The 17,681-nt window shown below is 30.3% G+C and overlaps 1 protein-coding gene across 4 annotated transcripts in view; it reads right to left on the reverse strand.

Moving 5' to 3' along the window:
• Nucleotides 1-320: 320 nt before the first annotated feature.
• Mf (myofilin) overlaps nt 321-17,681 on the reverse strand; it is a 26,594-nt gene continuing 9,233 nt past the window's right edge. For 2 of the 4 annotated variants that reach the window (XM_018549468.1, XM_018549467.1), the window contains 7 exons: nt 17,210-17,346; nt 16,750-16,906; nt 15,984-16,072; nt 7,270-7,413; nt 4,487-4,741; nt 2,703-2,793; nt 326-595 (listed from right to left, as the gene is read on the reverse strand). In XM_018549468.1, coding sequence (XP_018404970.1) covers nt 2,711-2,793; nt 4,487-4,741; nt 7,270-7,413; nt 15,984-16,072; nt 16,750-16,906; nt 17,210-17,309 — 828 coding nt within the window. In that variant the 5' untranslated portion in view covers nt 17,310-17,346 and the 3' untranslated portion in view covers nt 326-595; nt 2,703-2,710. Of the gene's footprint in view, nt 596-2,174; nt 2,272-2,702; nt 2,794-4,486; nt 4,742-7,269; nt 7,414-15,983; nt 16,073-16,749; nt 16,907-17,209; nt 17,347-17,681 lie in introns of all 4 variants that reach the window. The other 2 variants (XR_001940947.1, XM_018549469.1) reach the window with 2 other exon arrangements.

The following is a 17,681-nucleotide window of genomic DNA, read 5'->3' on the forward strand; positions in this document are numbered from 1 at the left end:
TATATATATTTTTTTATAACAATATTTGATATTTTTTCTTTATATACATATTTCTCTAAGATGTTCAACTTTTTGGTGCTAAAATTGTTAGACCTAAAAATTTTTTCATTTTTATACAGTTATTACATCATTAATTTAGAAATAATCGACCGAAATATACTTTTCGATCATTGTCATTCAAATTGGACATGTATTTTATTTTAACTTATCGAAACTAATAGTAATTTATAAATTGTTATAATATATATATATTTTTTAAAATCATATGAACATTTTTTAAATTATTCCTAGAAGGAAAATAAGATTAGGTAAACTGACCGTTCTGTAATAAAATTTTGGCAGTGTTTATTTTATTTCAGATTTTAGATGAAAAGTACAGTAAATCATACGATGTGGGAAAAGAGTTAATAAATAAATAAAATTCCGTGTGTGGAAATATGTGCTGTGATCGAGACGTCAAAATTCTTTCGGGAGATGATGTAATTTTTCTTTCTTTTTTTAGTTGACCTTTTTCAGGTACATTTTTTCTTTTTTCGTCGTTTTTTTTTGTTTCACGCTTTCCGTGTGGCACCAGGCAGTCATCAGTAAGCGTGAGCTGCAAGAAGAAAAACGTGTTGATCAAATATGAAAAGATAGAACTACAATCACGTGCACTTATGGAAAAATATTTAAATAAAAAAGATAATATTTGAGAAATCGCAACATGTCGAGTAATCACGCTTATCGATACAAGACGACGAGATAAGCTCAAAATTTTTTATTTATACGTATTATTTTTCCATAAGTCTTATTTCAAGATTTTTACTGGAGGAAGTACATGTATACAAACTAAAGTGATGTGCGACATATCACTTTAAGATGCGAGATTTTTAGAAATTGAAAATTTGACATTTGCCATGTTTGTTTCAATCAATCTGTAAATTATACACACATTATACATTCTCCTGTAGAAATCTTTAAAAAATTCGACAGAACGATTTCATAGAACTTTTATATAATATACATACAAACATTAGAAAACTCAGGTTTTTACATGTCCTCGTATGCGGTGTAATGTTTCGCTATTCTAGTGGCGGTTAGTCATTTATAAATACCATATAAACATGTTAAGGCACTATATTATATAATATTAATCGCTAAATATGGATCTAAATTAAATACAGCAAGCTAATCTGGCAAATTCGAACTATTCTACATGTATCATTTAATGTATTATATAGCTAATGCTACGCCGAACAGAAATATTACACCGTGGACGAGGCCCCCTAGTACTCGTTTGGGGGTATTCGAGACATAAATATTTGATTCACAAATATCTTTTACTGAAAAAATTCAAAATACATATATACACATTAGTCAACTGAAACTTGAAAAAAGTAAAATAATGGTTCGAAAAATATAGGCTTTCAAATCATATACAGACCGTCGTGATAGATGTTGATTATAAAACAACTTTATGATTAGATAATTATGCTACCGATTACATGAGGAATTAGGATGATGTTTCGTTAACAAAACCCTTCGGCTACGACGCTTCTAGACTGCCGTTCCTGTCTTCGAGGACAATTCATCTTTATTCTAAACATGGATCCCACAAGCGGTGAGTGCTATGGTTTGCGAATGCTAATAATCGCAAGTAACACGTGATTTTAACACTAGAAGATATAGTAGCTTCTGTTATGTTAAGAAATAATTCGTGTTATATTGCCCTTGTCATATTTTTACTTTATAATCGCAAGATAAGTAAATTTATAAAATTAATAATTAATGCGGATATATTTTTATCTCCTTTTTATCGATAGCACAATTACTGAAATTAATCAACAAAATTTCTTGTTATTTAAGAGAATAGATTGTTTGCGCTGTTTGCCCTTTTTGCACTTAGCATTTTTGCTTACTGGGTGTTCCCTCTTTTTAACACTCAACTATACGAATCTCATTTCAGGTGCAAACGTTTTTGGAGATTTCAAGCAGCGCGACAGATTTAATATTTAACAAGTTATAGTTGCTTCAGCGCTGAGGAGTAAACTTAAAACTCTTCTAGTGTTAACAAACAAATGTGGCGAATGTATATCATGCAGCGATCTTAATTTGCGTGTAACAGAGTTTTTTTTTAATCACTGTACAAACAACTATTTCACCACTGAGACAGACAGATATTATCGGGCACATACCGCGTGTTCGAGATTTTGTCAGCGGCTCCTCAGCCGGAGTAATGGCTCGGTAATTAATAATTACCACAAGGATTAGGGAACATTCTTGTAACGCATTCTGAGGAAAACATTTGGGAAAAACAGTCGAGTTAATATACGAGTGTAATCGGGGTTACGCGAAAGAAGGAACGCGTTTTTTCATAAGACTATTGATACAAATAAAGATTTACAAAAATGTACAAAAACACGCGTGGTAGCCCAAGGGTTAAGAGGCCCGAATTCTCTTTTATTCAAACAGCCGTCGTAACACGGGCCTATTACGATATACATATATACGTTGATCACTTATTTGTTACGTTCTACTTGCATGTTAATTAGCCAGTGTATTACGCTTTAATGTGGCGCAAACGAGGACCGTTTTTGGAGTGTATCGTGGTGCCACTATCCCCGCGCCGACTCTGAGATTATTGATTGTTTGACTTATTAAACGAGTAAATAGGGTGTGATAGGGATTCAACACTTCGACCACTTTAATCTCTTATCGCTCACATTTTTGTTTAATACGTGGTACGTTTATTATACCACGGGCTGGTAAAGTGAAATCGTGGAACTGGCTGCGAATAATAGTAGTATAACGCTCCTGAAATGATAGACATTCGTTTGCTGTAGCATCGGTCTCATTACATTAAATCTGCATCGGACATTCTCGGTTTTAAGTCGATAGAGTCGAGTCTGTCGTTAATCACTTGTCCTTGGTGAGATCTCAAACAGGATAAAAATAAAAAAAAAACGTGTCTAAAAGGTGTCTGAAGGATATTTGCAACGTTGAGACACCTTTCGGACGTTTTTTTTTGGATCATTTCTTGGAAATTGTATGTTATTCGGAGAGTTTGTAAAAAAATTAACATTCGGCTTCAAAAGAAACGCAACTACTTTTGGCTAATTAAGCAAGAATAAAATTTCGCAGTCTGTTGAAAAATGTAGAACGCGCTCAAAAAACAAAGTTGCCCGAAATGTCGACTTCGCCTGTTTTTGGCACCAACTGTTCTCAATTTTACAGTTCGGCGAAGCTGATGGCACGATGTTATGCCTGTGCCAAAATCACTAGCAATATCGTCAATGTGCCAAATATCTCCGTATGGTCGCGACGGTTTATATTTTTGATCGAGATGACAAGTGAAAGAATATTCTGACCTGTTTTCCGACGTCACGACTGGCGATGACTTTTCTCAATTTACATATACATGTCGATTACTATTTTTAAATGGTGATTTTGCTATTATATTTTTTAATTTTTCAATTCCGTTCAAATTTTATACAATCAATCGTTTTGCGTTAACAGAAATATTTATATAGAATAAAATTTGTGACTAATTTATTGATTCTGTAATTAAAGAATAATCGAGAGAAAAGTTTTCGCCAATAGAAACGTTTCCCTAAATGTCTAATGACGTAGATAAGCGTGAAAAATTATCAAAATCCATACCGAGACTATGGCTATTCTACTGGTAAAAAGATAGACGGCTGACAATGAGTATGAGTTCCAATAGCTCACGTATATTACAAAAACGAATGAAAACGAAAAATACTTCCTTTGCGAAAAATATCTCGTCTTTCGTAAGACTGTGCTTAAACTGTAATTTAATAATGCTTGTTAAGTGCATGTTTAAAAAAAAGGGCATTATATTCTAGACTACTATACTTTGTCATTTGATGAAAATTATATAAATTTTCGAAAAGTTGAGAAATTATGATACTAGTTTATTTTGCATCTTAATAATATAATAATAATAATTTTTTTAAACATTTTACGATAGTAGTCTAGATCTAGATGTGTATTTGCGATCACAAATGTCTTCTTAAGGAAATTAAAAAACAAGTAATCGCAAATATATTATTGCAATGACTGATTACAGGTCAACGAAAAAACCGATTACCAAGAAATTATTTAAATATTTCATGTCTGCATTTTTTAATTTGGTTGGAATTTGAAAGTACATGTTATATTTAACGTATAACATGTTAATAAATATCATGTTGATCTAGCGGAAATTTTGCAATGCTTCGATATCTTTTAATAGCATCTGTAGTCAGTGTTTGTTAACGACCAATGCCACTCCACGTCATATGAACTTGTGCAATCATTTACCGAGCTTACATTTTTATGTTCGAAATAAATTTGTTATTACTATTGAATATAATTTAATAAATGTATTATTATTAACTTATTATTGCTGTAATAAATAATTAAAATTGAGTTGGCATTGATCTTTGATCGGTATGAAAAAGAACGGTACGTTGCTTAAGTCAAAGGCTAAGTGAGTCATACATACCGAAGGGCCTGAAGGGATGTCGGCTCCATAGATAGCTACGTTTAATTGGACTGAGGTAACTGTCCCTCAGAAAGAAAGGTGTGCGGTATTGTGCGTAGCTCGGAATATAGGGCGCGTAGCTTGGGTACCACCATGGGTCCCTAGTAAACGCACTGATGGGTGCCATCGGTGATGGTTCCAGGAGATCGAAGTACGGCTTCTTGCGCAGCAAGACCGACGGACGTGGCAATAAGAAATCGTCGTCCACGAGATTACCTGCGCGTGAGACGAATTTAATTGGAATCAATTGCAGACTGCTTCGCGGATGGCGCTGAGCTCTTGCCGAGGTAGATATAGATATTGTTTATAAATATGTACTAGTTATGTCACGCGGCTGTAAAGCAGCCTTGGGTCTTCTCTTGTGAGCTAGAACGAAATATTATTAGCAGTGATTGTTTAGCAAATGCTATCTTTACGATCTATCCAAAGCTGCTAGAATGAGATAATACTTTTATTTGTAAGATGAAATTTAAGAAAGGATTTAATAAAAATAAATTTTTTCTTATTTTTTTTTTAATTTAAATAGTTTTCATTTAGACAGGATCATTTAATTTAATAAAATCTCGAGAAATGAAGTTTGTCTTTGTTTTTATAATAGAAATCAATTTTTCGATTTCTCATAATCCGAGAAGAATAAAACAAGAATGTAGTAAATTAATAAAAATGGCATTAACTTACCATATTTTTAAGGCAATTTAATTTAATTTTTTTTATTAATTAAAATTATATTATTTCATTCCTCTCATGGTACAAAAATGAGAAAAAATAATAATTAAATACTAATTAATAACTAATTTACATGACTATCTTTAATTAAATATTTTCACGAGTATGTGTAAGTGCAATGAACTCTAATCTGAGAGGAGGAAAAGGCTAAAATATTCATTCCAGCGCTGATTTCTAACAGCCTCTTTAAATTTAAGTTATATTTCAAGCCTCGTTCTCAAAATTTCAATATATCTCTCCGAGATGCTAACTAGTACACACGGTGCAATAAGTTGAAGTGAAACAAATACACGTGCGTTTCATTTTAACTTATTACACAGTGTGCACTGGTTCAGACAGTGCAGAAACAAAAAACAGACCTTTGTTTTTTAAAGTTTTTTCATCAATAATCACCGAAAAGGCATAGGAAGTCGAGTGATAGAGATTCGACAGAAAGGATTGGAGAAAAAAATTCGAAAATATCAAAAGATACCGAAGAATCGACAGAAAACAGAATTGGAGGTCCAGGAAAACAGAATTAGATCTCCGGAGAGATTGTTCTCTGTAAACAGAGCACACAGTATATTGTTCACAAGTATATTCTAGTAAGTAATTAGGTGCATCCAGAAGCACGACCGCTCACTAAGCGCTCAATAAGCTTTTTTAACTGATTGGCATATTCCATTAGATCTAAAAATATAAACCAAACAGGTACAAGAGCTCACTGAGCGCTCAATAAGCGCAATATTTCAGACCGATTAGAAGGATGGATAGTAGACGGTTTACTGAAAGAAAATCGAGAGAAACTTATCAGGAGACGCGGTAGCGTCTCCGGCCATGTTCAAAAAAACTGTGAACGCTACAAGTCTCTTATCCCGAGCCACCAAAGTCCATTTTTGGGAGGTGCATAATTAAGAAGTATTCTCGCCCAGAGTATTTTAATACTAATATTTCCTGGTCTGTGTCGCAAAAAAAATATATAAATAGCTTAAAAAGTTTTTATGAAAAAAATTAACGACACATTTAGTTGACCAGTAGGAATAAAAATATTACCAGAGCTTTAAAATACTACATGTTGTAATCTTGAGAACAAGGCTTGAAGTATAATTGAAGATCAAACAAACTTATCTGTAAGTAAAGCTTGATCGAAATTATATAAAGAGTCTTGTTCGAAAAGATTATAATCTACCCTAAATTCAACAAATTGGTCAATATTTTCTTTTTAGGAATATTTTTCCGCCTAAGATTGAACGTAATCTCCTTTTGGTTTCAGCTGCGCTTACTCTAAAAGAAAATGACAATCAGATGGGACGTCCCCTAGATTAGAGAACTTTTGAAATCTGAACGTTGTGTGACTCCTAGCACTTCGGAGAGGTGCATGTTGTCATCTTTTCGAACGAGGCTCTTTATATAATTTCGATCGAACTTCAGTTACAAGTGAGTTTGTTTAATCTATAATTATTGTGCATAGTTTTATTATATAAATTACATAGGTCGTTCGATAAATCCATACGAAGTCTAAAATATAGCACCACTAGTATGTATCAAGATTATTTTTAGTAATTATATTTATTCAGCAACTCTTAGAGGATTACATATATAGGTTTATTATTCTGTGTTTGGCGTTTATTTGAATTAATCAAGTTTCGTGGATTTGTGAAAAGTGGATCAAAAAGAATTTTGTGTCATGTGACCACAAAATGGTTCAATTTATACTACAAAGTCCAAATTTAGAAAATAATAGAAATGCAGAAGGACTTTGTAGCGCATTTGATGTGTGATTCTCCAAGAGTTGCCGAATACTAAAAATAATCATATAAAAAGTCTCAAAAAAATTTAACTTTTTTTATTGTTACTGATTTTTTATCTTAATTTTTTAGCCTATTTATTTATATTTGTTGTTAATGCATCAATTTCTTATAATATGTTAAATAATAAATCAAAATGTCGTACAAATTATATATTTAGTATAATTAAGAAAGAGAAAGAATGTTCAATTTGAATTTTAAATATTAGATGTATTTGCATTTTATACTCACCGTGAATATCGAACAATCGTTTCGTACTGAGTGGTGGGCTTAAATGACGAGCCAAAAGCGGTGATTTGCTCGGGTAAAGTCTGTCGATGTCCGCCAAGCGGTTCAGATGGTCATTCCAAGCCTTCTCAGCGTCGAATGATTTCGCTGTATCGTATAATTTTGCCATTTGTAAAAATGAAAGCAAGAATCAGCCTATTTACAACTTTTGTTCGACCGTTTTTTTTTTCAACGAACACGTTGCGAATACTTTCCGTGATTGATTCAAATACTTAGGTTTTCATAATTTCGGAATAATTTTAACTATATATAAATTGTGTAAATAATTTTGCTAAAATATTTACAGTTGTTACATCAAAATTTGTTTCACGTATTCGCTACGTTTCGTCTATGATAGGGAATACATCGATTAATTTATATGTAACGTCGAGAATCCGCGTAAACGTCTCATTATTTTGGCTTTTATTAAATATAAATATTTTATATAGATATATGATAGATATTGAAATATTCAGAGTAATTTACAAAGAATGTATCGGACTTCTCGTCGTTAGATTTACTTTAATAAGATTGACAAGCGCACAAAGGAATAATACAATTAATAATGAACTAATTTTAAAAATTTATTAAAATATTAAAATAAAATAAAATTATTTTTTAGAACTGTATGATAATTACTTTGAATATGTACGAGATATTTAGAAATTTTTTATATATTATAAATATATGATCGAATATTATTGATTACTTAAAATTTATAGTATAATATAGTATTTGATAAAAAAATACCAGAGAAGTTTTCTACAATTTATTTTAAAATGCAAAGAGAGGACTTTAAATCTCCGTTCAAAATTTTTTTCTATAACTTTTTGTTTCTAAATTATGTTAAATTAAATTGTGTATTTTTTGCAATATTTTTATTTTACTTTGAAACGCTGCGGTTTGATATAATATCGAATAAAATTTAATACAAGATTTTAAAAAATAGGCTTTTTAAACTTTGAAATTTTTTTATAAATAATTAGTATGATGGATTTTTGTAAAAATATTGAATTTTTTTGTTATATAAAATTTACTATCTAAATACTTTTTTTTAAAAATAATTTTTAACTTTGAAAGTAAATAAAACTAACTAAAAAAAGAGAAAAAAATGTTTGTTATAATGCGCTTGACTCGTATAAATTAAAAAAAAATTGTTTAAAAACTTTTTTCGATTATTAATTTTAAAATTAAAATAAGTTCTTACACAATAAAATTTTAGACAATAAAACATTCGATATTTTTGTGAAAAATCATGGTGAAAACTATTTTTTTAAAACTTTGAAAGTTTAGAAAGAGAGTCTATTTTAAAATATCTACTTTTCTATTAAATTTTGTCTACTGATGTTTCATCAAACCACAGCGCTTCAAAGACAAAAATATTGCGAAAAATTTTCGATTTTCAATTTAAGATAATTTATTTAAAAAAAACGTTACAAAAACAAAATTTAAACGTAAACTTTGAGTTTTACCTTTGTACTTTAAAATGTATAATCAAAACTTCTCTATCGTTTTTTTCATATAGACATTTAACTTTTCGTGAAATGCGACAAAAATGTTAGCGTTAAAATGTGAAAAATAAACGATAAAATATTTATTAAGTGTCTTATATATATATATATATATATATATAAATTTATTAAGTGTCTTATATATATATATATATATATGTATACAATTCCTTTTTGCGCTGCTACAAAAAATATATCAAAAGAAAACATACACACGCGGATTTAATTTAAAATGATCTTTGAATAACACACTTTTCTATTTGAAAAAGATCAATAATCAATATATTGTAACATAATTAGTATATAATACTTTTTTTAAGAACATTAACAAAGTCTCATATTTATACAATTTGCTAATGTGCGATCGATTATTCTGATTTGTCTGAATTCATTTGCATATGGCCCAAAATTTTTGCCAAATTGATATGATTTTACGCTCCATTTTCTCTTTTTTTAACGTTTTAGCGAGTAGGCGTCTTAACTTCTAATTATTTTTGCAATAATAGTAATTTTGTATTAGATACATACATAGATATACATCATGCATAAAACACAGCAGGTATTATTAATAAATATAATGATAGAACTGTTAAATTAAAGTAGATAGGGGAATTATTTGGCACAAGTTATCTCATTTATATGAATATATTGTTCAGTTCTGAAAAAGTGCTAAAAATTGCACTTGTAACGCATCTCTTGTTATTTCTGCGTTTAATTAGTGAAAGATGACTCTTTAAAATATAATGAGCAAGTAATTAGAAACTTAAATTTGCGATGTACTAACTACTATAGATAAACCGTTTCAAACTTTCGTTTAAAGTTTTATTCAGTTTATCTAGGAAAATGCGGGAAATTAAATGCCAGGATTTCGTTTCTGTTTTTCATATCGTTGTAAGCCGTGCGCGTCTACTGTGAAATATAATTCTTCTCTCTATCATAGAAAATCTATTATCGAAAGCTGGCGTAAACTCGTGTCATACACGAGGCTTATGTAAAAAAATCAGCTGTCACAAAAAAATAACATGACGTCACGTAAGGTGAAAAAAAAAACATACTAACCTTGTGGGGAAAAAGCTGCTTCAAAAAGTTGGTGACGGAAAAAAGCTGCGGCCGTTCGTGTTGTCAAAAAATGGCTCGGTTATCAAAATTCATAATAGAAAAGAAATAGAGAGACGGTGATCTGTACTGCTAAAAAATGCGATTTATATGCCTAATTATAGTTATGATGGCTACACTATAGTTATGATGATTTATATACCAAACTTTCTTTTTGCGCAATTATTAATTGTGTGCTCAGCACTACCACTTAAGCTAGTAGAAGCTTGGCACTAGTAGTAATTATCGATATTGATAAGGCTGTCAATTTTCGACTGCTTTTAGTTCGTAATGTAATACTTCTCGTGTCATTAAATATTAATTTAACGTTTTTGTACGTGTTATTAAATTTATAATCTAAATATTATAAATTAAAGATTTGTTGATTATTTAGTAAAATCCTTCTTGAATAAAATGACGATTAATATATTAATAATTTACATTTTTTCATTTTAAATCTTCTAACTTCTAAACATTACGATTACATGGGGTATTTTACATAAAAGAGAGGTTCATCTAAAAATAAATTGTTTAGGATTTTTTAAATAATCAGGAAAACACGTAAGTGACTATATGTTGTATAATGTTGAAGGTAAAAAAATATTATAAGTACTGTATGCCTTGCATCCAAAATATTATTGGAGGTAATCGTTAAACAAAATTTTCTTGTTGTCATTTGTAGCTAAAATTACAAAATATATAAAATTTTTATACATATGAATTTTTATGATTTTTCCCGTACTTTCAGATGAAAAAATTAATTTTATTGAGACAAAGTAAATAATATGAAGAAAAATCAATTTTTAATTTTAAGTAAGTAAATAAATAAAAAATTACATCCACTTTTAAAAATCTGAAAAAATTTTCAAAATTACTTGAAAATATATATTATCTCTAAAAGTGAATCAGTGTGCTACACTTATCAACTGATGTAATCATCGGTAGGTATATACAATCATGTATTCTATAGAATACAACATTATAAAAGAAATTTTGAGATTTTTTCCAATACAAAATTGAGATTTTTGCTAATAAAATTGATATTATCAAGTTTTTCGTCAAAATTATAATTTTGTTTTGGAAAAAAATTCGTTTATGAATGAATCTCACTGCGATTTCAAAATTTCTTTTATGGTATTCTAAATATATACATGTATATTAGAGCACTTCTAATATTTTTTTCAGATCTTTAAAAGTGGATATAATTTTTCATTTATTTACTTAAAGTTAAAAAAAAAATTTTTTTTTCATATTAATTATTTTTAATTTTAACTTAACTTTAATTTTTTTTATCTAACAATATGGAAAATCATAACAAATTCATATATATGAACATTTTACGTATTTTGTAATTAGCTACTAATGGTAATAAAAAGAAACTTTTCAAACAACTACCTCCAATATAATAGTTGGATGTAAAGCAAATAATACTTATTTTTTATTTTCATTATGCAATATGTTCACTTATATGTTGTCATGACCATTTTTTAAGCAGTCTATCTTTAGGTGAACCTCTATTTCGTGGAATGCCCTGTATTCATATAATAGTCTTTTCCTGTTATTAATACTTTAATGATTGATAATTCATCAACTTTCTGCTATTTACGTCGTAAGTCAGTTAATTGATCACACTGCCTAAACTTTCTAAGCTTGAATAAATTACATAAAATCTTTCGTTAAAGATCGGTACGTACTAAAGTCCAGATGTGCAATCCGACGTATACTATGTACAGTATTCGTGGCGATCCTCTATGAATATTGCGACGATCCATACACGTCCATGTAATCATCATAGATTAGCAGTCGTTAATTATGCAATACCAGTCATAAAAAAATTATGTTTGGCGGAAGTGTGGATCACTTAAAAGCTAGAAAAAGGGTACTAGGAGATTGGGGATCGAAAACTAATGAAAGAAAAATACATGCCATATCCTGAAAAAGATAGAAATTTTTGGATCTGGTTGTAATTAATTGCACGTTAATTTGTCCATTGTTAGTAAATACGCGTGCATGTATTATTGTCGATTAGAGCGTGTATTAAAAAGAACTTTCGATTTTTCTTTGCATCGCCTTGGATCTCCTATAATCTTTATATTATAAAGGGATCTATTCTTTATGTTTATTACGTTAAAGTATATACAAATATAAGAGTAAAATTAAAATATGTATTTTAAAATAGTTTCTATAAACTCTCTAGATCGGTGTAAGTGTACTTTTGTGTATTGTCCTATTTCGTACTGTATTTGTATTATCTATATATGCATTGATAAAAAGAAGTAAAAAATTTTGTAAGAAAACTGGCGACAGTAAGTTGTATTGAAAAATCGGAAGTACGAATTAGAACACGAAAGCGTCGAGAGAAAATTTCCAGCTTTTTCAAGTTTTGGCGGCCAAGTTATATTTCACTTTATTTTTTTCATTCAAATTTTTTTTGGAAATGAGAATTTTTTCGCACGTCACTTTTTCGCCAGCTCTGTTCCAATACGCATAATTTTACGCATATAGGTAATTATTCCTTTTCAGAGCTACCATACGTCCATCACATACTCTGTGTCAATCGCAGTTTCACTTCGTTTTTATGTAATTATTTACTAATTTATTATATGATTGCGTACAGTATGAATGCTGCTTAAAGTAGTGTGTATGACAATCAATAAAAGTCAGCTTTTCCACCGCTTTATTCCATTTTCAATTTGCTGTTTTACATCTCCTTTTTGGCTCAATCAGTTTTTCGCAATTAAGCTGCGACCTGCACCTCAGCTGCAAGAGTTAAGGATCCTGAATAGTGCGTGTGCGCATCCTGTCCCCCTGAGTATCTTATATTGCAAGTTACGTTAAGAATCGAAAAGTAGAATACAAAATGTGTTACCAAAAAATGGTATAAATATGAAACAAATATTTTTTTGACTTATTCAGCTATCATTTTTATAAAAGCAAACACAATGAATGCAATAGGCCTTTTATTATATTTAAAATTGTTTTTGAATAATTTGAAATATTTTTAATATATTGTAATTATTAACATATGTATGCATAATAATAACATTATATTATATATATACATATACACATTATAATTTAATAATTAAAATGTATTAAAATGTATTCATGATAAATGAATTCTTTCTTATACATTTATTTTACAAATTTTGCAATATTATTTAACATTATTAGCCTAGAAAAAAATAAAGCATATAAAAATAAAATAGTTTGCAGAAAAATTTTTTTACCGAAAATTTAACCATGGTATTTTGAATTTATTTATTAATTTTTTAAATATAACAGTTTTTTTATATTTTTATAAAACGCCGAATTTTTTACTTGGGTTTTTAATCATAATGATCGTGTTTTAAAATGATTATATTTTTTCCTTCTGTGATGAGTTTATATCTGTGAAAAGTCGCGATGTTCTCTCGACAATAAAAAGAGGAGGAAAATGATTATGCTCAGGATTGCGATATGATATTGTCTCATATTAAAAAGCGGCTATAAACATTTTGTAAGTAAATAATTACTCTTTAGTGTGTAATTATACGATGATCTAATAATTTAATTTTAATACAAAATCGTATTATCCTGTTAAGTATTTACGTCATGAAAAATTCATAAAAATATACTCTAAATACGTGATACAATATGCATATTAACATATAACTTATGTTAATGTTTAAATTATTGTGCAAATAAAATCTAATTAATAATCAGATTAAAATTTGTATAAAAATACGATTACGTTAATCAAAGTAAAATTATTAAAAAAATTTACTATACGTTAACGAATTTATCTCTTCATAACATATTTCACGTTACAATAATTATATTAATCCGTTTGATAATTAAATATCACATTTAACTTTAATTAATAAAATCATATGAAAACGTGTCATAAAGATCGCGGTCTCATATTTAAAAAAAAAGCATTACAATAACAAAATGCGAATATTGTAAAAACCTCGCGGAATAATCTTATTAGACATTAAAACGCTGAAAAATTCTTGTAATTATTAAGTGGGTGAAAGAGTGCATATGTATATATAGTGTAATATTTGTGAATGTAAAGGGATCGCGTATAAGCAGTTATTAGGATCGTGCATGACGTTAGTTTATTGTGTTTCGTAAGCAATGACGTCGCGCTCGGGAGGTGAGCGCGATTCGCTCTTTGGTCTCCCACTTTCGGGAGATCTGTTGGCGTCTAAGGTCACTCAAATCGATGATGCGATTCAGTATGAGCCACTTGTTGGGTCTAGCGCCTGGAAATCAGAAATCAGAATCTCTGTTCAGGGCGTGCGAGACCGCGCGAATCGACAATGATACCCCATTCTGATGACTCTGAATCGTTACTGGACATACGACGAACTAGAAAATACTTTCTCTCTAGAGACGAGTCACAGGGCGACACCTCGGACACGTGTGATCCATGATCGATGGAACGGTGAACGATGAACGATGATCCGTGATGTGCCTGAATGCTTGATTCAAATTAAGCATGGTATCGTTAATAATAAATAAATCGTCAATTAGTTGATATAATTATCAATGAAATCATTGAAATTAGTTAATTTGATTATTAGAAAAATGCAATAATTATTAGAAGAGAAAATTATATATATTTATATATATTTTATTATTATTAAAGAAAAAATTATCTGATCATATCGAAAATTTAGAAGAATCAATTTGTTCAGAAACTGATCATTTCGATATTCTGAAAATTTTCAAATAATAGATTATATTTATGCTTAATAATTAAAATTTATTGAATGAGAATATTAAAAAGCTGACGCATGATAATGAAAGGCAATGTTAATGTAGAGAAATTTGAGGTGACTGTAAAACTTGTCATGATTTGAATATCATGTATTAAGTATTAAATAGGTATATTGAAATCACAATATAATTTTAATTAATCAGTTAAATGTTTTGTGTTGAAGTTATTACAATCCGCCTCAACTTTTTCTAATTATGTTTATGATAGAGCATTTTATTACAAGTTTATGTCATATCGATCTGATTGTGTGAGCTTGATCTCGGTGAATTGATTAGGATCGAAAGACAGGGATATAATTCTAAAGTGGAGCGTCGCGAGGCAGAGAAGTCTTCAGATATTGAAACATATTGTACATATATTTATACGTACGTAAATGTGTTCTCATATAGAGTGATATAAGTATAATAACTTAGATACAAAGAGAGACGCGTAAAATAATTAATTAGTATTACACATGGCGTATGGCATGAAGGTAGACACGATATTATTATTACGATTTACAGTGAGACTAAACAAACGGTCTGATTTACACGTATGTCCAAAAAGTGCATACACATTTCACACACCGAAGTAGTGACACGTGGCGTAAAATCGGAGTTCTCTCGGGTAAGGGCATGAAGGCGAGGTTTGTCATTGGTAGGGTCCATTTTTGATAGTTTCTTAGTCGATTTTTTTTTCTCGGTTAAATGTGCAGGCAAGGTGGAGGATAAGAATGTGATGTACGGTACCTCTCCGGGGAGGCGTTTCTGGCTTCTGAGAAAGGCCCGGAGAGTCGCGTGCGTGATGCGTAAGATGCGACGATGTCTTTCTCTCGAGAATGATAGTTCATTCCGCTTGTTTTTTTTTTTTTCTTTCGTCCCCTTTAAAACGCCGGCCAGAAGCCAAAAGCACCGGGTTATACATCGAGAACTTAATCTAGGAAGGTCCACGAGAACAAGTGTAGTTATCTGTTAACACATTTCGATACGGTGCGCCTTGATGATTTTCATAATCCATTCTCTGCGTTCATGCCTTTTCTTGTTTCTTACTCCCGTTCTTCAGTTCTATTCTACTCGTTTTGTTTTTCGCGCTTCTTGTTTCTCATTTTTATCATTTTCCCTCTCTCACACTCACTTTCTCTCTTTCTCTCTTTCTCTCTCTCTTTCTCTCTCTCTCTCTCTCTTTCTCTCACTCTCCCTCTCTCGCTTTCGTTCGACATCGAGGTATTATAAGAGTTTTCGTTTCGTTTCGCACTTTCGATTCTTTCTCTAAGACGCCGTTCACTCTCTTTTGGACTCTTTTGGTCATAGTTCTTTAGTACGTACCGGGGGTGAAGCGTTCTACGGGTTTGTACTGATGGGGATACAGCTGCCTTGGCGAGTAACCGTAGATCTCACGGTGCACGGGTAGATACCTGGAAAACAGAGATGAAAACGTAATCGCGTAAATACATATTTCACGGAATCGGAATTATAAAGATATAGTCGTAGATATTTAATTTACGTCAGTATCTAATATTTAATAGATGTAATTTTATAAATCTAATGTTAATAGAAATTTTCAAATTTCTTAAGTCTTTAATTGTTTAAATAAAGTATAAAAAAGTATATATTAAACACGTATATTTTATTATTCTATTGATTATTGTCATTAGAAAGTACGAGTAAAATTTAACGAAGTAGGCCGACATAGATATATTTAGATTTTTGCATTTTTGGATACCTACCAAGATTCGATATGTAAGACATATTAAGAATACATTCGTTAAACAAATAATGTGTTAAATATTAAATATATTTACACAAGAATACGAAAGTACAATTCTGTTTTGTATTTTGATATTTGTGGTGGTGAACAATGGCGAGAAAAAAAATAGGGACTGTCACAGACACCCTCCATAACTGTAATCATAGACGTACCATAATGGGCTTTCTACATTACCTAAATTTTAATAATAGCTTATTCTAGAAAGTCCATAAGAGTCAACCAATTGCAGTCTAGAATTGTCAAAAACTTTCTACTTTGATTGGTTATAATTTTAATGGTAGGTCTTACGGTTACGGGATGTGTTGCTATAATTCGCTTACGCACCTGTATCCGGGAACATTAATGCGGTCGGCTGCGTGAATCGGGTTTTCGTAGATTGACTTTCCAAACGGCCACGAGATGGAATGCAGCTCAGGAAAGTCCGAGCGGAAAATGCTGCGAGGCCTGTGAGTGTGCTCAGGAGCTCTGATGTCATCAGTGCCTGTTTTTATTTTATATTATTAACCGATAAATCCTTCTGATAATTTTACTTTTACGAGGAACAACGTATAATTAAAATTAAATAAAAGATACGTAACGATCGGCATGAACAATCTGATGAGGTGGATGAGCTACTTAACGTACAACTTAAATTGATTACATGCTGCGTGATATATGACAAAATACAAGTTTGTAGAGACGTTTATACATTTTGTGTGAAAAATTCTGTATAATTAATATAAATACAAAACAAAATTTGAAGAGAAACAGATATTCTTGCAGATGTGAAATAAGCGTATATTACCTTTCAGGGCGCGCACGTAGCTCTGCCAAAATTTCGCCTTCCTTGTGATGGGCTCATTGCGTCCGATCATATCGAGATTGCTTCTGAATCGTGCATCCATTTTGCCACTCTATTGAACTGCTAACCACACTCGTTCGCTGTAATAAGGAAAAAATAAATAGAGTTCGGTTGCATGTAATTTTCGCTAGAAACAGATTTATGAATCGCGAAGCTACGAACGAATATAAAATTTTACTAGTTCTTAATCATTCAACTCTTTATAGGAACTGCTTTTCTTTCTGTGAAAATGTAAAGATTATTGTATACTTAAAGATTTCTGGAAAGATGAGAAGATTGAAGAATATATTTTCAAATTATTTCAGTTTTCATTAAACTTTAAAATGACAATGAATGAATAAATTTTAACTTACTTGAAATTGTAATTAAAATAATTTAATTAGAATAATATATATATATATATATATATATATAT

The sequence above is a fragment of the Cyphomyrmex costatus genome, unplaced genomic scaffold, assembly GCF_001594065.2.
Source record: "Cyphomyrmex costatus isolate MS0001 unplaced genomic scaffold, Ccosl1.0 scaffold825, whole genome shotgun sequence".
In the NCBI taxonomy this organism is placed as follows: Eukaryota; Metazoa; Arthropoda; class Insecta; order Hymenoptera; family Formicidae; genus Cyphomyrmex; species Cyphomyrmex costatus.